Here is a 20,974-nt window from a genome sequence, read left to right as displayed (position 1 = left end):
AGTTGTTATCATCAGAGAAGCCTGCATCTCTGATGGTATGGGGTTGCTGGAGTGCTTGTGGCATGGGCAGCTTGCATGTCTGGAAAGGCACCATTAATGCAGAGAACTATGTTCAAGTTCTAGAACAACATATGCTCCCATCCAGACGTCATCTCTTTCAGGGAAGACCTTGCATTTTCCAACAAGATAATGCCAGACCACATTCTGCAGCAATCACAACATCATGGCTACGTAGGAGAAGGATCTGGGTACTGAAATGGCTCCCCAGCAGTCCAGATCTTTCACCTATAGAGAACATTTGGCGCATCATAAAGAGGAACGTGCGACAAAGACGGCCCAAGACAATTGAACAGTTAGAGGCCTGTATTAGACATGAATGGGAGAGCGTTTCTAAACTTGAGAAACTGGTCTCCTCCGTCCCTAGACGTCTGTTGAGTGTTGTAAGAAGAAGGGGGGATGCCACACAGTGGTAAAAATGGCCTTGTCTCAACTTTTTTGGGATTTGTTGATGCCATGTAATTTTGAAACAACATATTTTTCCCCTAAAATGATACATTCTCTCAGTTTAAACTTTTGATCTGTGATTTGTGTTCTATTCTGAATAAAATATTAGATGTTGGCACCTCCACATCATTGCATTCAGTTTTTATTCACAATTTGTTTAGTGTCCCAACCTTTTTGGAATCCGGTTGGTAATCTGACTGAACTTGATGTGCAAAGCTGGTAGGTACAAACAACCAAGTGTTGAAATTGTTAAAAGAAAATTATTCAATACAAAAATGCAGTGGTGCCAAAGACATTCCTCAAGAGCTCGACTGTCCTGTATGTTCAAGATTCTTCCTAGTTCAACACACCTGAACCAGATGAATGGTTCATCATCAGGCCTCTGTAAAATGTGACGACATGCCGAGTAGGTGATTAAACAGTTTGATTCAGCGGTGTTAGATCAGGGATACATCTAAAACATACAGGACATTGGCCCTTGTGGAGTGGAGTTCCAAAGCCCTGCAGTAATGGCTCAGGAAGACTGTTTTCATTAGTAACATGTGAAAAGTTGTACGGATATGAACACTTTTCCCAGGCTCTTTCATTTTCTAATAAAGATCCACTTTTAGTGTTACTGTCAGGGTTTTTCTTAGTTGTTGATCTTTGGTGTACTTATGTTCCAAAAAGGAGACATCAGTAATTATATTAAACTGACTTTTCTTTATTTCCTAGCTTGTGTTGGCTTGTGTGCTTTGGTATGTTCCTGGCTGGCGAAGGTATGATGTTTTTCTACCAAAAGAAAAAAAAACCTGGAGGCTAGATTAGATAATATCAAGAATTATGCTTCTTTCAGATTTGTCCAATCATTGTAGTTTAAAACATTAAAACGACACATTTTCTTATGAGGCAGCAGGTTAACGTGTATGTTTAGTTTGGAGATTTTTCTTTTTGTCTCCACCTCTCATTCCCTTTTGCCAGCACAAATTGTTGGCCTATGATGCAATCTGTCATCCCCGCTAGCCTAAGTTCCCCAGCCAATCAGAGAGCAGCAGTAGGAGGGTATCCAGTGGCTCATGCTTGTAAACAGCTCTGACAATAGGAGGGCCTGTTTAAAACTACAGCCCCGCCCTCTGTTGTCATCTGCGTTCAACCTTTTACAGTGCGAGATTTTACATGGAAATAGGAAAAGCAAGGGGAGGAAAAGAGCCAGAGGAGTGAGCAGTAACATGTGAGTCAGGGTGTACAGTTGTTCCTCAGGGAAACTCACACATACCAGCTATGAAGCCTTCTAGACGGTTGTTGTCCTCTCTGCTGACAGTAGGTAGTGACTCAGTCAACTCTGTCTGTTTTTGTCCTTATATTCACGTTGTCTGCATGTGTGACTTTACAGTCTTCAGATTGGTGTTTGCACAGGCCATCAGCACACATTTGCTGGCATTGTGCAGGTGCATCACAGCGACCAGAAGCAGAAGGAAAGATGCTTACCCTGTATTTATACTGTCTGTCCCTTTCGCATGCTGCTGTTGAAATGTAAGGTTAACATTGAACTTCCTGTGTCTTTATTTCCATGCATGGGCCATAACAACGAGTGAACATCAACTGGGAGAATCATGCTATAGTATAAACCCAACAGCAGAGGTTTTAGCTCTCAAAGAGAAAATTAGCTACTTTGTATTCTGTAAAGCCGACAGTGAATGGAGGCATTGTGTGCCTGGGTGTTAGCTTTTTGTTGCTCACAAACCAAATGCTGGACACATGCACTGGACATATGCACACACACATACACACACACACACACACACACACACACACACACACGCACGCACACACTTACAAAGATAGTCTAATCCTAAGAGTTTTGGAGAATTGCTCATGACTGAGGTCACCCGCAATACTGCTGCTGTTTCCCAGTGAGCATGAAAGCCAAGGGAATGAAAACACTCATCATTTTTATGGTATCAGTTGACAGCTCCCTGCAAGATGCATCCTTTCATAAATACATAGTTTTTTTAAGTTTCCTGCAGTCCTGCCTGTGTGTGTTTGGCATCATGCTACCCTGCCGTGTTGGACTGCTGCACCTAAACTCAAATCTGCACGCCTTCAATCACTCAGAGCCTGACAGTCAAATGGTCATGGTTACTTAGGAGCATTAAATCGAAAAATTGTGCCCCACTTTGGAATTTAACTGTGCATGGATAAATGACCGGAGATACAGTTTTCTGAATGCATTTGACACACATCTATGATTGTGCTCACCTCTTTACTGATATGAAGCAGGAGGTGTTGCCGTTTTCAGCTGTTTGATGGAACTCGAACAAAATCTCTCTTGAAATGCAGTTCATGCTTGAGAAAACATTTCCAGTAAAAGCTTAGATTCAAGTGGCATTTTTGTGATTAGCCTCCTGTGCCACTAAAACCAAACAGATCAAATGACAATGTATTCAGTCCACATTTTATTCTCCTCAGTTTATACATAAGGTTTCTAATTTTATCCTGTCCATTCATTTAGTACTTTATTTATAGATTGATGATCTTGATGTAGATCTGGATAAACTCATACACTTTAATATGTGCATTTTTGCATACTGTTTGCAGCAGAAAATGTGCAGTTTGATCGAGTTTCATGGTGGTTTTCAGTTTACTGTCATTCTCAAGTCCCAGCTTCATTGAACAGTGATTTTTAAGTCTTGCTACAGATTTTTATTTGGAATTAGGTCTGGACTTTGACTGGGCTATTCTTACACATGAATTTGCTTTGATCTACCCCATTTATTGCCACTCTGGCTGTCTGTTTAGGGTTGTCAGGCTAAAAGTCTTTTAAAGCCTCAAAGGCCTTTACTTCCAGGATTGCTTTGTATTTGCATGTAGCTCATTTAACAGCAACCAGCTCACTTGTCCCTGTTGAAGACAAGCATGTCCTTAGCATAATGCTGCCACCATACAGGTTAAAGATCTAAGAGGTTGTTTAAGACACAAGAAGTGTCAAGAAAATCTTAATAATTCTGTAAATGGATGCTGATGCTTAATTGTTTCATTGGATGCTTCCTTTACAGACCAGGTGTTTTACAAAAAAACATTGCATCTGCTGCTCCTGACATACTTTCTAAGTATAAAGGTTGTGCTTGCACAGATGAATATGGAAGTGGGCCATGGGTAGACGGGACTGATTTGTGTTGCTAGGCAGAGTATTCAGCTCTGCAGCTGTATTTCTTTAGATGAGATTATGTAAAGCTCGGGGCTCCTTTGCTCTTCTGACCCACAGAGGTTTAGCAAACATTTAATCTCTGTATCTGTGGCATTTAATATCTTTTTAAGGGGCGGGGGCAAGTGTTGCAATAAATCAGGGCAAATATTTTCTTGCATTAAGCTTTTAAATCAAACTGTATAGTACTGTACTCTCCTCAAAGGCAATTGGTTTTGAAATCGAACTACCGTCGTGTCTCACTGTGAAGGGAGGATGATTTATTTCTCCCAAGCATTATTTACAAAGTAATGTAACTTTTGTAAAAGAAGACAATTATATTGTTTGGCAAATAATTAAATAAAAGTGTATTTGGCAGATACGATTACATTTTAGCTGCAGTTATAATCAAGTTCATCGACTATGACTGCACATGCCTCAGTTGTTAGATTACATCTCAGGCGCTATCCTAATGTGGATATTAAGGTTTTTATCACTGCTTCTGCAAACTGGAGTATTAAATGCAAAACAATCTCCTTTTTATTTTTACCCTTGGGCGATTTAAGCTCAATTTCCTCCTATTGTACCTGAAGCTGTTTTTCTTTTAATAATCATATTTTTCTAGTTGTGCAACTGTTCTAATTAGTTGTATCCAAACACTCCAGAATCTGTTATTTATTGGCTAACTTGTCTGTTTTGTGTCCTTTTTCCTTGCTTTTTGTAAATCGTGGATGAGTTTTTTTCTCTATTACTACTGTTTTTTTTTTACATGCTCAGTGAACACCCACACTCGTGTGTCCACTGGTATCATTTCTGATTTTAACCTATAAATCTTAGTATAACAAAGAACATTTTTGGAATTAAAATCTTGTCTTCACTTCAGTTTTCTAATTCCACATGAAAAAAGTTAGTATTTTCATTCGAACCTCTAAATTTGACACCTGATAGGTAAGCAAGTCTATGATGTGAGCATCTTGTGTGACTAGTTACTTATTTTTCTATCCTTGCAGGTTGACTGCTGTCATTGTCTCTGGCTTTAAATGTCCACTACCATGGCCAAACGTGAGGCTGGGAGCGCCAGCCCCGTTGTGCGTCAGATAGATAAGCAGTTCCTGGTTTGCAGCATCTGTTTGGATCACTACCACAACCCCAAGGTCCTGCCCTGTCTGCACACGTTTTGTGAAAGGTAACTAACATTGGATCTGTAAAATTCATACAGCCAAGCCTGACATGTTGCTGTTAAATCTTTTAAAGAATATTTGGAACCGTAGCTTCTTCCCTGCTTGTGGTTCCTGCATCGTATCCTATTAACTATGAAATTCACACAGCTTGAACACTCCCCCTTGCTGGGAAGTCTTGTTAATGGCTACAGTCAGAGAAATGCCTTTTCGCTTTTAAGAGACAATTACAAATGCTCAGTTTAAAATTTCTCAGAAAAGAACACAACACCTATAATGATATGAGTGGAGCATTTTGTTCCTGAGCCAAAAAGACGAGGTTTTATTTAGGCGGACTTATTGTGTTAGAGTGGTTAGAGTGGGCTGTCTATAATAAAGTGGCACTGCTTGAAATTTGTTTTTGCTGATTTCCTCAATTGTATTCTAACATGATTGAAAAAAAAACAAAAAACTGGATGTATGTATGATAAAAACAAAAGTCACTTTTCCAGATTTCAGAGTCTGCTTTGACAGAGTGTTTGGTAGGTCAAGTTGTTTCCCAAGCTGCCAGTTGTTCTCAGAGATGGTAGTAAACCACTGATAACCACATTCTGGTTCAAACATGTATGCTTGTTGGTGTAATTATAAAAATAATAGAGTGTGCATGCAGGCTAAGAAACTGCAAGAAATATACCTGCTCAACAGAGGTTTGCCATCAATAATAAAATGGGGATTATTATAGTTTATACCATCAATTGGCTTAAAAAAGCAACTCAAAAAGAATATTAGTATATTTTAATCAATGTGGCTGACTTTTATTGCAGTACTGCTAAGTAAAGTACAGTTGAAACAAGATGCTTACATGTACCGTATGAAAAGAAACCAAATTGTCTCACCAATTAAGTCAATTAGGGTTACAAAAATAATTTATTTTTGCTAAATGGAGTTTAAACAAAAATTCAACGTGGAAGACTCACCACCCCCGCCGCGTCCAATCACTCCTCACTGGCTACTCCAATCAACAGCAGGTCCGCACTTTTCCTCGGCCAGTCATCTCCCAGGGCTTTTAAAGACCTTCTGCATGGAAGACACTGCTCTTCTACTGAGCTTCGACCCTCCTCCACCCCTTCTCCAACATGGGCTCCCAACTCCTTCCAGATATACCAAGGCCTACGCCACCACCAGGATCGGTCCCACCATCAGGTCCCAGGAAGGAAGACGTACCTAATCATAAACCTAAGATGTTTATTCAAACCCACTTCATCCTCAGCGTTTACGTCTTCGTCCGGGGTCCGAGCACCAAAGAAATAGTCTTTCATTAATAAACTCTCTAACCGTCATCTTGTTGTTTCTCCATTTTGTGAGTCTTTCCAGGTTGAAATGCCAGAATAACGAGAGAGCGGATTTTAGAGTTTTTGGTAGAATAAAATTTTCAACTGTATGGGTCAAATAATTTTCGAATCCTTCTACAAGCTTCTCACAATAGTTTGCTTACATTTTGGCCCATTCCTTCTGCCAGAACTGGTGCAAATAAAACAGGTTGGCATGCCACTACAAGACATTGACCCTAACTCACTTTATATCTAATTTAAGGTTATGCTAAGGGCCATTGTCCATTTTGAAGAACCATTTGTGGCTATACTTTCACTTCCTGGCTGATATCTTGAAATATTGCCACATAATGTTCTTTTCCTCATGATGCCATCTATTTTTTTTTAAGTTCATCAGTCTCCCCCTGAGGCAAAACACCACCACAACATGATGGCGCCACCGACATACTTTAAAGTTCAGATAGTGTTCTTGGCCTTGTAAACGTTTTTAGTGTTTTGCAAGTGCAATGGCGGTCATTAAAACCAAATACCTCAGTATTAGTTTCATCAGGTCACTGACCAACTCTCCAAAAATGAAGACCTGTTTACATGAGAGCATTTTCAAACTGTAATCTGATTGTTTATGCTAATTTTTGGAGTAATCACTTTGTCCTCTGAGTGGCCTCTGAGTGTTGGCACAGGACCTGGTACACTGTGAACGATGAACCAGACTATAGGATGTTCACAATTCTCTATGTGTGTTTTTATTCAATGTATGTAAATATCTGGATTTCACTCTATATGTTGCAACTGACTGAGTATATTTGATTTTGGCCTAAAAGTAATTAATGTTTAGCTGCTGATACACCTGAATTTTCCCACTGAGAGGCAATAAATTATATTTCTATTCTATTTTATTTTGTGATGCAGGTCCTCAGCTGTTAAGGTTTAATTGAAGAGGTTTGCTACACAGTGACACTCACCGCTACTAGACGTGTAGTTCATAGTTCATTGCAGTAGCATTATATCACACTGTAAATTAAAAGTTATCTACCTTTAATTTGAGAACATTAAATCTGTAGGAGAGAGAAAAAAAATATATATATATTTGAGCAAAATCATCATGGGGGACAATTATTGGTACCCCTACCAATCCCTTCACAATGAATTTAACTAAAGATTGTTTTTTTAAAATCATAATTCATTTTTAAATTTCAGGGGCTCCATGAACTTTTTATTTCTAACCCATTGTTGTTTCCCTGGGGTTAAGAAATAACACAAAATAGAGGGTTCTTTATTTTAGCCACTAGGCAGCTTATCTTAACACCATGCACAGATAATAGTTGATGTAAAAAAAATCTCCAAAGTTCACTGTTAGAAAACTGTAGGAAAGAATGTCATCTTGGGGTCGCTAAGTCTCCATAACAACCTCTAGATGCTATCTACAGGATAACATTTGTTTGGGAGAAATGCCAACCATCTCAAACATAAACATGTGGCATCTGCTAAACTTTACTGGAACTGTGGAGAGATTGAGCATTTCATCAACAAACACTTCAAGTGTGACTGGAGTGAAACAAAGGACAAATATATGACAATGCACCGTATGCCCACTGTTATTGATGGATGATCTGCAAAGCTGTGTGCCTGTCTCTTTTCTGAAGGCCCTTGGAATCTTATTATAATCTAATTGAAGTACTGGGACTTTTTTTTACCAGGTTTGATTTTATATATTATATATATTATTTATGTAATATACATTTTGAGGCTTTTTATACATCTTCAACAGAGGAGCCAAAAATGTAGCCAGCTCTGTAGATGACCTTTCTTAAAGAAAATATGTGCATACTCGTTGCTTATTCGCCCACATTCACACTTCAATTTCCTTTCTTATGCTGCTCAGGTAATGTATCCCAGTAATGGTGGTAGGGTTACAGTTAGATTTGATGCTTTCCTTTTTGTCTTTTTCCTTTTCTGTCGCCATAATGAAAACACCTTTTAATTTTTATGGGGAACGTTGTATAATATCTCTAGTAAATTCCATGCTGTATCCTGTATCCACTTCCTCCTTGTAGCTGTCTCCAGAATTACATTCCTCCGGAGTCTCTGACGCTCTCGTGCCCTGTGTGTCGGCAAACGTCCATCCTGCCCGAGAAAGGAGTGTGTGCTCTACAAAACAACTTCTTCATCACTAATCTCATGGAGGTCTGACCCTACATTATATGTTTTATGACGAAAACAATGCCTCTACCACACAATAGGCACATATATTGCACAATACACATCATATATACTGCAAAAAATATTAATCAGTATACAAGCATACCTATTACTTATACACCAACAATAAAAGAACTGAACAAATTAGTAAAACCTGTATATGTGTTCGCCTCTGTGATTTTTTTGCAAGCTGCATTTTATGGGATTGACTTTGTGGGAGGGAGGGAGGACATTCTTCCAGACTGAGGTCATTCTGGACACTTCTTCTCTGAAAGGTTTTTTAAGGACACACGGCTTTGAGAATTTAATTAACAGTGGCTGGAAGTTCAATAATTGAACGTTTTTGCTCTGGCTTACAAAACAGTATTAAACTGATTTAAACAGACTGGAAATACCACTGTGTCATTTTATAACACAATTAATTTTAAAAAAGGGATATTTACAGACATGTTTATTAAAAATAACTTATAATTAGGATGGTAATATGTTGTGTTAGGTCCTCCAGCGTGAGCCGGAGTGTTCACGGCCTGAGGCCTGCAGCGTGTTGGAGTCGGTCAGCGCTGCAGCAGCAGGGAAGCCCCTTTGCTGCCCAAACCATGAGGGAAAGGTGGGAAATCCGTTTCTGTTTGCCAAAATGTCCTAAATTGTAAATTTTTGTTGCTTCAAATAGTGTGAAAGGAAAGTGAAATTTTATTGTTTTACAGTGCTAAGTGGCAATGATTTAGTTTGGCTCCACCTGCAGGTGATGGAGTTCTACTGCGAGTCTTGTGAGACAGCGATGTGTTTGGACTGCACAGGGGGAGAGCACCGGGATCATATGACTGTTCCTCTGCGGGATGTGGTGGAGCAGCACAAAGCTGTGCTAAAAACACAGCTTGATGCCATTTGCAGCAGGTGAGAACTTCATCTTTGGTCGTGGATTGTAGATTTCCCCATTCACGCAGTGGTTGCAATTCTCAAGCATTTCTTATTGAGTCTAATCCTAAAAAGGAAGTTTTTCTATTACTTTATTAAATAGTTGCCAACAGTGACCATAGTTTTGTTTCACTGCTGAAAACGTCTAGATGATAACCTTCTCTATGGTTGTCTTGCAGGCTTCCTCAGCTGACGGCAGCCATCGAGCTGGTGAGCGAGATCTCCCGGCAGCTGAATGAAAGAAAAACTGATGCAGTAACAGAGATCAACAGTACGTTTGAAGAGCTGGAGCGGGTGCTGCATCAACGCAAGACAGCCTTCATCACAGACCTGGAGAACATCTGTAGCACCAAGCAAAAGGTCTGTTCTATACACTTACACACATGCAGTTCTTCATTACACATGCAAGTTATTGATCCCCAGTCTTGCCTCCTTGTATATAATATATGCTATCATTTGCCTAATATGTTCCTTTGTTTCTTCTGATTTTTTTCATCTTTATGAATGCAGGTCCTCCATGCCCAGCTTTCTTCTCTTCTCCAGGGGAAGGAACACATCCAGAGCAGCTGCAGCTTCACAGAACAGGCTCTAAGCCATGGGAATGCAACTGAGGTGGGCTCACAACATGTGACTTAATGGCTACTCACGGGGTAACAAATGAACCCACAGGAATTGACTATAGTAGTGGATGTTGCATCATTTCAAAAGATGTGTTTTTTAATAAAAAAAGGTTTCATGTTTTGTAAGTGTAGGTATTGCTAGTTCAGAAGCAGATGAGTGAGCGGGTCACTGCTCTGGCCAGACACGACTTTCCAGAAAAGCCACATCAGAACGCACATCTAGACTGTCAGGTACTGACTGCTTTCATTATGATTGATGTTCTCTCACCATAAAGTGATTCCATTTTAAACACCAGCAGCACAAACAGTCGTCGCCCTTAAACGGTGTTTAAAGCAGCAATTGTGTACCCCAGGTGGAGACCGAAGGCCTGCGGCGCTCCATCCAGAACCTGGGCGTCCTCCTTACAACCTCAGCCGTGGCACACACTTCTGTCGCCACAGGAGAGGGACTTCGACATGCAGCAACTGGGCAGCACCAAACCGTTACTGTAACGACAAAAGACAAAGTACGGATTTTTTTTGTTCTTTAACTTTAGTGCAACATTAATTTAATAGTTGCCCTGTCAACAAATCCTCCCACTTGAGCTGAGTTGTGGACCACTGTAGCTCCTCTAGAGACTATGAGCATTTTGGCTGCTTTTGTAATTAATGCTCTCTTTGCCCTGTCTGTCAGTTTAGACAGATAGCCGTGTGGATTGCTTTGTAAGATGGTCAAAGGTTAGAATATTATATAATTAGCTTAATCTGCTTTAAAAACCTCTATGAATTCATCACTTAGCATCACTAGATTTTATTTTGGTCGTATCAGAGTAAAGACGGCTCAAAGCACTTCTAAGCACATTTTCAATTTTCTTATTTGTTAAACATTTGGAAAACTATGTATCCTTTTTTCTTACATAAGCTCAAATGCACCTGAATTGTGACTGGCTCATTACTCGGCCTCCGAGGAACTTAATTCAGCCATTTGATTCTGGTGTGTCTAAACTTGGATGCATCTAAACGTTGCAGGACAGTGGCTCATAAGGAGTTGGAAACCTCTGAAATAAATCTACGTTTGTAACAAAACTTGAGTTACTTCAGAGGGTATGAATACATCTGCGGTGTAAATGGTTACCAGACACATTTAATTCTTCTTTTTAGCTTTAGATAAGGATTTTTTATTTATTTACACCAATTGTTATAAGTATAGTTATAATGTTTTCCAATTATTTATAGGATGGAGAGCTGGTGCGTACGGGATATGCTGTTTTAAAGGCTGAGATATTGTCGGCTGATGGTAACAGAGCTGCAGAAACGGAAATAATGGACAACAAGAATGGAACGTATGAGGTGGGCTACACGTTACGATCTGAAGGAGAGTACTCATTCTGCCTGCTGCTGTACGGTCAGCCCATATGTGGCAGCCCGTTCCGCCTGCGGGCGGTCAAGCCGTCAGACGTGCCCCAGTCCCCCGATGATGTCAAAAGGAGGGTTAAGTCCCCCAGCGGGACGGGGGGCCACATCCGTCAGAAAGCTGTGCGGCGGCCTTCCAGCATGTACAGCACCACCAAGAAAAAGGAGAATCCCATCGAGGACGAGCTCATCTACAGAGTAGGTAAGACAGATTTCAAGGAGTCATTTGGAAATGTCTCCTGCAAAATATGTTAGTGATAAGTCATGGGTTGCTTTCCCTTATTGAACACAAATTACTTAAAAAAGACTTTTTCCAACTGGTAGACAAGAAAATATTAAATAACAAGCAGAGCTTTCATACTGTACTTTTCTCCGTCAAAGAAGGCAGATCCCAAAAGGATTACAGGATTTTATATGCAGTGTTCACTGCCAGACTAATGCAATGTAACCCACAAAAACGCATAACTCTGTCAGGGTGCTGCATTACCTACATCAATCAAGAGTTTCAAGTTTAAACTCCAGCGACATAATTCAAAACCTCTATTTGTCTGGAAGGCCAAGAAGAACTGTTCAATCTTTCCCCAGAGCTAGCAAGAAAAAGCTGGTTCAGGCTGTCAAGGATAATAAATCACACACAGCGACACTGTTTAACACCCCAATGAATGCAAAACTGTCTCCCGTCAGGTTCCCGGGGCAGAGAAAAGGGTGAGTTCACAAATCTGCAAGGAATCTCTGCCTCCAGCAACGGTAGAGTGGTGGTGGCTGACAGCAACAACCAGTGCATACAGGTGAGACAGACAGACAGACAGACAGACAGACAGACAGACAGACAGACAGACAGACAGACAGACAGACAGACAGACATATAGACATATAGACAGACATATAGACAGAGGAAAATGCATGAAGAAGCAGTTGTGAAGGGCCACCATGGTTTCAGAGATTACTGCTGTTGTTGTGAGCTGAAAATAACTATGATACAAATGGTCACAGGTATTTTCCAATGATGGGCAGTTTAAAATGCGTTTCGGGGTCAGAGGCCGTTCTCCGGGACAGCTGCAGAGACCAACAGGAGTCACTGTAGACATGAACGGCGACATCGTGGTGGCCGATTATGACAACAGATGGGTCAGCATCTTCTCCTCAGATGGCAAGTTTAAGGTACACAGTTTATTTTTGCAGATCTCAGTCTAGATCTCTGTAATGTCTAGTGGAAAAAAATAATAATTATTAATAGAAACTATCTGTCACTGTGTTCGTGAAATGTAGACTCAATGGTTTTGCACATTGTTTTAGTTGATAAATCTATCTTAAATCTCAGGAATGTTTGGGAAGAATTCCAACAGAGAAAGGCCTTTGATGTCCAGCAGGTTCCAAAGCCTGAAAACAGTCTTAACCATAGAACAGAGCAAGAGTGGCTACGGCTGGTCAGACGACTGTTTACTTTTTCAGAACCAACTTTGTGCTGTGTTCCAGGTTTTGTCAACTCTCAGCCCTCTCTCTTGGCTAGAGGGATTGTTGACCTTGGCTTCAATAGCTGCTCTGTCAGCACAGGGAGGTCCCTCTGAGGAGGCTGTTGGTTCTGGAGTACAGTCTGGACATCTTATCGGTTCCTCTCCCTAATTTCAAAATCAAATTGTAACCAACTTGAATAAAATGCAACTTACTACGTCAGATGGATTCTCTCTATGGCAGGTACCTAATGGCAAAGAAAACAGAGCTGGCTGAGACTTAAAGATTAGACAGTGAACAAAAATGAAAAGTTACCATGAATAAAAACATCACAAATAAATAATAACCAAGTTGATCCATGCTTGATTCTTTCAATTGGGCCTGTTCCTTTTTGATACTTGATGTCTGTGTTGGCCAGCCCATAAATCTATCTTGATCCAACTCTCTTCGTCTTCTCACTTGAGCAGAAAAGAACAAAGCCATGCACAAAAATCCCCTAACAAATCCAGCCAACGTGTTTTTACATGTACTGTAATCTTTTTTGATCACAGAATAAGATTGGTGCAGGCCGTCTAATGGGTCCCAAGGGAGTGGCCATGGATAAAAACGGACACATCATCACAGTGGATAACAAAGCCTGCTGTGTCTTCATCTTTCAGTCCAATGGAAAGCTGGTGACTAAGTTTGGAGGCAGAGGGACGTCGGATAGACAGTTTGCAGGTGAGGAGGGACCCTAAGCTTTTACCAGCAGACCTTCTTTGACCTCTAATAGAGAGAATCGCAGATAATCTGTCAGGGAGGGAGCATTACCACCAGCTCTAGATTTTCTATAAATGTAAAACAACCTCATGAAGGTTGTACAAAGATCTACACAGGGTGTTTCTCATTCACCCAGTGACACAAACATCCATGCATTGCTTCCATAAATTTAACACTTATTTTTATTTTAATCCGACACCATATGGAATGCTGAAAGTGCCACAACGTGAAAACAAAATAGTAATTGTTCATATACTTCTTAGTTAAAATTAAATTGGGTTGACATAAAAGTAATTTAATAATTATATATTAATAAATTTGTATTACTTAAATAAATACATTCAATTATTTAAATAATTTAGAAAATGCTTAATAAAATTTTTAAATGTAAAATATATAAATTCAAATTTTATGTCATATGTTAAACTCTTCTAAAATGAATTCAATATTTATTTACCAGTTCCTGTGCTGCAATGCACCATGAAATAATTAAACCCTCTGTAGACTATTGTCATGAATTTGCTTTAAAATGTTTTAGCCAATAGGGTGTATGTATCCTACTATGTTGGTTGATGCCTATTACACACACCAGGGATTTTATTGGAAGCTCTTTTGCTGCCATCTAGTGGTCAAAGGTATGCCAGATTATGCCTAATTTTGCTCATTTGCCCAATGAATACCTACATTTATTTTTCTATTGTATCCACCATATTTTAATCAACAATATTTTTAATTTAGCATCTACTTTGACAATCAAATAAATAGAGCAATTGCATGTTTAACTGAAAATATTTTAAATACCTTATTTATGTTTTCAGTTTTCATCAGCGATACATTTGAGAATTATATTACTCATTTCTGAAATTTTGGCATTTTTGGCACTCTATTTTATGATGCATTGGGTGAAATTAGTGTTTCATGTAAGTCACTACAAGGCTGAGGATCAAACCAAACATATTTTGATTGGAAGACAATCACTTTATCTAATCAGATAATAAATAACTTATTTTACCCTGTTGTTTAATACTCGGATTATGAGATGTTAAAATTTATCTGCAACTTTCCTCTGCTAAGTCAGCAGCAGCACAAGGTGTCTGTGCTGACTACCCTTAAGTGTTTTCTTCGTTGCCTATCTTTATTTCTGATGATGACCTGCTTATTCTTTCTTTCTGTTCTTCCTTCTGTTCTCTGATTCAGAAAAACTTGGCCCAAACTTTAATAAATCTGGCTCAGTTTTCAGTAAGTACTAAGTGTGGCCTTGCTGCAACCTTAATCCCACAGTGCAGTGTTCCCTCCTCTGTCTAACCCAATTCCCTGATCACGTGCCTGACTTCCAGAGAAGGCAGATTGTTGATAAGAATTATGATGAAGATAGGCCTGTGCAGAGATTGTTCATAATTTAGGAACAATGTCATAAGTAACAAAGCGAACATGTCATGTACATTGTGTTTTTTGTTTTGTGACTATAAAGATGGAAAATGGAAACATAAAGTGCTATGAAAAAGGTATTTGCCCTGTTACAGATTTCCTCTAAATTTGCTTTTGTCACACCTCAATATTTAAGATGGTCCAATGAGTTTTAATATTGGAAAATGTTTATTTACTGACTAGACTAAAGTTGATCTTTTTCTAGGGTGCATCCAGTTACATTAGGCATAAATCAGTCAAGTATGGTGGTAGTAGGGTGATGGTCTGAGGGTTCTTTGGTGCTTCAGGACTTGGACGACCTACTGTAATTTATGGGACCATGAATTCTTCTCTCTAACTGAAAATGGTAAAGTTGCTTGAAAACCCTCCAATGTGGCTGAATTAAAACAACAAGGGGTCAAAATTCCTCCGCAGTGATGTAAGACTCCTTGCAGGCATTTAATGGTAGTTGTTGCCACCAAATATGGCAAAATCAGTTATTGGTTTAATGATTTGTTGCTTTTTTAAAGGTTTTGTGGCACTAGTGACCTTTATTTGAGGTATTCAGACATAAATGGACAGAAAGAAGAGAGGGGAAGACATGCAGCAAAGGTCACAAGGTCGAGAATCGAACCCAGGACAGCTGCGTCACTGGCTAATGACCTCTGTATATAGTGCGCCTGCTCTAACTCTACACCACGTGCCATCTCTGATGTGTTGCTTTTCGAGGTCTTTTAGCCTTTTTTATATTGCCAGACAGGCTTAAGGTTTTTTTTTTACTCTGCAATTCAACCAGTAGGTGTGGGCAGAGTGCATCGAGAGGAATTGAACTAAAACAAATCTGGTTAATTTCAGTTAATTCTTGATACAACAAGGGGGCTGTCATAAATTTATGTCATGTTGCAAGGTTGGTTTGGACAGTTTGTTTCCTTAAATTATTGAAATCTGCATTTGAAAACATCTGTTTTGTATTTACTCTTCTTATGTTTTCCTGATATTAAAACTTGATCTGGAACGTATAAGTGTGATAAAAAAGCAAAAACAGAAGAAATCTGTGGGACTAATAGTTTTTTTTACAGTACCATGTAGGTGATTTTCAGTGGTGTCTGTTAATCAACAATCCTTCTGTGTTTAAAGAAAAACAAAATGGTAGGTTCTGAAAAACTCCTACGTGGGTGACCAAAAAGTCAACTAATAAACACAGCTAACCCACGCTGCGTTTTCTTTAAACCATCAGTACAAACACGTGACATCTGTTAGCATGCTCTAACAATGCAAAACGTGATTCAAACAGAATATTAAAGTCTTGTGCCTCTCCATGATTTAATTGTTACTATTATTTTAGAAATATTTCAAAATTTTGGGCAATATATGAAAAGAATGTAAGCAAACTAATTTACCTAAATATTAGGAGCAACAACCTGATTAACCAGCCTAATGACTGTGATGGGATTTGTGCAAAGAAAAATAAACAGTTTTTCAAAAATGTCCCTGATTCTGTCTCATTGCTCAGGTCCACATTTTGTTGCAGTGAACAACAAGAATGAAATTATAGTGACGGACTTTCACAACCATTCTGTGAAGGTAAAAGAAATATAATTCCTGTAAGTTGTAGTATTCAATGTGTGAATCTGGTGGCATGATTTATTATCTCTAACGGCAGGTGTACAGTGCCGATGGAGAGTTCCTACTAAAATTTGGCTCTCATGGTGAAGGTAACGGCCAGTTCAATGCGCCCACCGGTGTCGCTGTAGATGCCAATGGAAACATCATTGTTGCCGACTGGGGCAACAGCAGAATACAGGTAATGTTCAGTCTATTTACAGTACAGACCAAAGGTTTGGACACACCTTCTCATTCAAAGAGCTGTCTTTATTTTCATGACCATGAATATTGTAGCTTCACACTGAAGGCATCAACACTATGAATTAACACATGTGGAATTATATACTGAACAAAAAAGTGTGAAACAACTGAAAATATGTCTTATTTTCTAGGTTCTTCAAAGTAGCCACCTTTTGCTCTGATTACTGCTCCGCGGACTCTTGGCATTCTGTTGATGAGCTTCAAGAGGTAGTCACCTGAAATGGTTTTCCAACAGTCTTGAAGGAGTTCCCAGAGATGCTTAGCACTTGTTGGCCCTTTTGCCTTCACTCTGCGGTTCAGCTCACCCCAAACCATCTTAATTGGGTTCAGGTCCGGTGACTGTGGAGGCCAGGTCATCTGGCGCAGCACCCCATCACTCTCCTTCTTGGTCAAATAGCCCTTACACAGCCTGGAGGTGTGTTGGGGTCATTGTCCTGTTGAAAAATAAATGATGGTCCAACTAAACGCAAACCGGATGGAATAGCATGCCGCTGCAAGATGCTGTGGTAGCCATGCTGGTTCAGTATGCCTTCAATTTTGAACAAATTCCCAACAGTGTCACCAGCAAAGCAACCCCACACCATCACACCTCCTCCTCCATGCTTCACGGTGGGAACCAGGCATGTAGAGTCCATCCGTTCACCTCTTCTGCGCCGCACAAAGACATGGTGGTTGGAACCAAATATCTCAAACTTGGACTCATCAGACCAAAGCACAGATTTCCACTGGTCTAATGTCCATTCCTTGTGTTCTTTAGCCCAAACAAGTCTCTTCTGCTTGTTGCCTGTCCTCAGCAGTGGTTTCCTAGCAGCTATTTTACCATGAAGGCCTGATTCACACAGTCTCCTCTTAACAGTTGTTCTAGAGATGTGTCTGCTGCTAGAACTCTGTGTGGCATTGACCTGTTCTCTAATCTGAGCTGCTGTTAACCTGCGATTTCTGAGGCTGGTGACTCGGATGAACTTATCGTCCGCAGCAGAGGTGACTCTTGCTCTTCCTTTCCTGGGGCGGTTCTCATGTCAGCCAGTTTCTTTGTAGCGCTTGATGGTTTTTGCGACTGCACTTGGGGACACTTTCAAAGTTTTCCCAATTGTTCGGACTGACTGACCTTCATTTCTTAAAGTAATGATGGCCACTCGTTTTTCTTTACTTAGCTGCTTTTTTCTTGCCATAATACAAATTCTAACAGTAGGACTATCAGCTGTGTACTGTATTCACCTCCTGCACAACACAACTGATGGTCCCAACCCCATTTATAAGGCTTGAAATCCCACTTATTAAACCTGACAAGGCACACCTGTGAAGTGAAAACCATTTCAGGTGACTACCTTTTGAAGCTCATCAACAGAATGCCAAGAGTGTGTGTAGCAGTAATAAAGTAAAAGGTGGCTACTTTGAAGAACCTAGAATATAAGACATATTTTCAGTTGTTTCACACTTTTTTGTTCAGTATATAATTCCACATGTGTTAATTCATAGTTTTGATGCCTTCAGTGTGAAGCTACAATATTCATAGTCATGAGAATAAAAAAAACTCTTTGAATGAGAAGGTGTGTCCAAACCTTTGGTCTGTACTGTACATTAGCATTAATAATGAGCTATTATATTAACTAACTAATTGCAACTCTTTGACATAATACATTTTCTTGTAAAAGTATTCATACCCTGTGAGCTTTTTAATATTTTGTCAACCACACAACATTACATATGTAAAGCATGTGCCCCCAGATTTCTTCTGTTTTGGCTTTTTTGCAAGTATCTGTTCTAATTAGACAAAAGAGTTGCTATCTTTATACCAGTGTTATCTGTAAGGGTTGTCACACCACAGTATCTCAACAGAGGCCAGGGAAACTTCAGCCTGTCTTGGCTGAGCAACATTGTTACTCTTCAGAGGGTAACAAGACAAAGATTGAACCTTGAACTTATCTGCATAGGGACCTCCGGGCATCTCTGAACTAAGGCCTAGCAGAATGAAATATAATGAGCTCTAAGATAAATCTAACTCTGCACCTGGAGCTGGCAGAGTGAATACCTTTTGAGGTCACATAAACATTAAAAGAGAGCTACTTTTTCAAATTCACACAACATTTATCTCTTCTTTAATTTCTTTAGATCACGGAAAAATGCAGCATTTTGACAGCCTGCTTCATGTTCTCAGAGAGGTTTTATTTAAATGATGTTGTGATTTAACAAACTAGACAGTCATTAGATCTGGGTGCGTCTAGTGTAACTGAACTAAAAAAGGTGTAGTGAATCACAATTAATTCCTGATTGAACAAGGGGGGCAATTATATAGTTGATTTGGATAGAGTTTTTCACTTAATAAATGAAATCATCAAATCTTTTTGAAAATAATTACTGTATGTTTGATATTCAAATTGGTTTGATAATCTGAAACATAAAAAAAGTAACTGCGAACCTTCTGTTTTTTTGTGTTTTAGGTCTTTGATAGCACAGGGTCCTTCCTGTCCTACATCAACACGTCAGCAGACCCGCTCTACGGGCCCCAGGGCCTGGCCCTCACCTCCGACGGACACGTGGCCGTCGCAGACTCCGGGAATCACTGCTTCAAAGTTTACAGATACCTGCAGTAGATAAAGGAAAGGCATCAACAAATCCTGCTTGATTAAATGAATATTTCATACTACTTGTAAACATTGACTGGCAATGTTCCTGCAAACTGGACAAATTCTTTGTTCATTTACTTCAGAGCTTAGTTCAAAGAAATTGCAAAAATATTTAAATGAAAAAATACATTCCTAGAATTAGAAGAAGATAAATAACTTTGATTTCTGCCAGTATATCCACCCAGACACAGCCTGTCAGACTTGGCTGTTGGTGATAAACCTAATTATTGGGTTAGATTCAGGACTTTCAGTTACCAGCAAGGCTAACATGCACTTACTATTTACAACCATATTTTCACACGTTACCATTATTCGATAAGACTGACATAAGAAAGCTCAAACAGTAACTCAGAGAATAATTAATAACTTTTGAAGTGTGGTTCTGTAAAAAAGTTACAAGCAGTTCATGTCTTACCTGCCGTAGATAACTTTAATAGGTTTTTCCTTTGATATAAATCCAAATCAGTTCATGCCAGAGGCTGAAGCTAACACCTAATCTGAGAGGGGCCAAGACCAAAGAGGACTTAAAACAACCCCAGTCTAAAATAAGTTAAAAATGTTTATGCAAACACTACTTTAGGAACCTTTAAACAATAATTGTGTTTGCATTGGGCAGTTATTTTTACACAAGGTGATTTAAATGAAAAATCGATGTAGTGGGCGGTGCACAACTACTAATTCACCTGTGTAAAATGTATACTAATCGGAACATGTAAAACGTGTCTGCTCAGACTAACCTAATGTGAAAGTAAAGCAGAGTAAAAAGCAAAGAAAACAACACAAAAATGCCAGGAACAATAAAATGAACACATTCATGTGTGTGTTTGTATGTATGTATATATACACTATATATGCAAGAAGAAGAAAAAAATCTAGCATAAGGTGATGTGAGTGGTTGTGATTATTTTTACTACCCTCTTGATTTGGAAATATGATAAACCATTTTACTGCTGAGGTTTTGTTGAGACTTGCTAAAGAAAAGTGTGAGTGTAAACAAACAGAATCTGTCTGATCTCATTAGCTTTCTGCATCAACTCCGGTTTTAGCTCAGAGATTCACCACATTTCACTGGTATAATTTCTGTAAGCACACTTGTAAGCGTGAACAATCTGCCCAGTTATCATCAGAATGAACATTTAGTAATATGGGACAAAATAGTAAAGTGTAGGTAGGAAATGGAGATACGAATTGGTGAAGAGGTAAATTACAAATAGAAATTTTCTTAACTGTAGGGAAATTCAGGTGTATCAGCAGCAAAGTCACAGGCAAATGGAAGCATGTAGGCACAGGGATAGGAATTGACTGTACTGTAACAGAAAAATTTACAACATAAGAAAAATACTGTACAGTTATTAAAAACGACATACTCACATGAATACATATGAATGAAATGTGCAACTGCGTAAGGTGATTTTGGAAATTGTTGAAGAACCTCTTTAAAGAGGAACTTCTGCGCGTTCGTTTATTCACCATAACCTGGAGGAATTATACACATTATAATAAATCACACGGAGACAGCTGTATGTTATTCAAAGTACCTGGACCAGGGAAGCTCTCGTTATCAGGCCACACACCGAGACGA

The 20,974-nt window shown here is 39.3% G+C and overlaps 1 protein-coding gene across 1 annotated transcript in view; it reads left to right on the top strand.

Annotated features, from left to right (window-relative positions):
* The window catches only part of trim3b (tripartite motif containing 3b), a 36,236-nt gene extending 16,459 nt beyond the window's left edge, over positions 1-19,777 (top strand). Inside the window, exons 2-16 of the mRNA XM_047379324.1 lie at positions 4,678-4,853; positions 8,210-8,339; positions 8,851-8,961; positions 9,097-9,248; positions 9,449-9,629; positions 9,780-9,881; positions 10,022-10,120; positions 10,243-10,395; positions 11,105-11,483; positions 11,966-12,069; positions 12,275-12,442; positions 13,285-13,453; positions 16,413-16,483; positions 16,563-16,703; positions 19,207-19,777. Coding sequence (XP_047235280.1) covers positions 4,708-4,853; positions 8,210-8,339; positions 8,851-8,961; positions 9,097-9,248; positions 9,449-9,629; positions 9,780-9,881; positions 10,022-10,120; positions 10,243-10,395; positions 11,105-11,483; positions 11,966-12,069; positions 12,275-12,442; positions 13,285-13,453; positions 16,413-16,483; positions 16,563-16,703; positions 19,207-19,359 — 2,259 coding nt within the window. The 5' untranslated portion in view covers positions 4,678-4,707 and the 3' untranslated portion in view covers positions 19,360-19,777. The remainder of the gene's footprint in view (positions 1-4,677; positions 4,854-8,209; positions 8,340-8,850; positions 8,962-9,096; positions 9,249-9,448; positions 9,630-9,779; positions 9,882-10,021; positions 10,121-10,242; positions 10,396-11,104; positions 11,484-11,965; positions 12,070-12,274; positions 12,443-13,284; positions 13,454-16,412; positions 16,484-16,562; positions 16,704-19,206) is intronic.
* The last annotated feature ends 1,197 nt before the right edge of the window (positions 19,778-20,974 follow it).

Source organism: Girardinichthys multiradiatus, chromosome 11, assembly GCF_021462225.1.
Source record: "Girardinichthys multiradiatus isolate DD_20200921_A chromosome 11, DD_fGirMul_XY1, whole genome shotgun sequence".
NCBI classification, from domain to species: domain Eukaryota; kingdom Metazoa; phylum Chordata; class Actinopteri; order Cyprinodontiformes; family Goodeidae; genus Girardinichthys; species Girardinichthys multiradiatus.
Note: the sequence above shows the minus strand (reverse complement) of the source record. Positions and strands in the feature narration are given on the sequence as shown.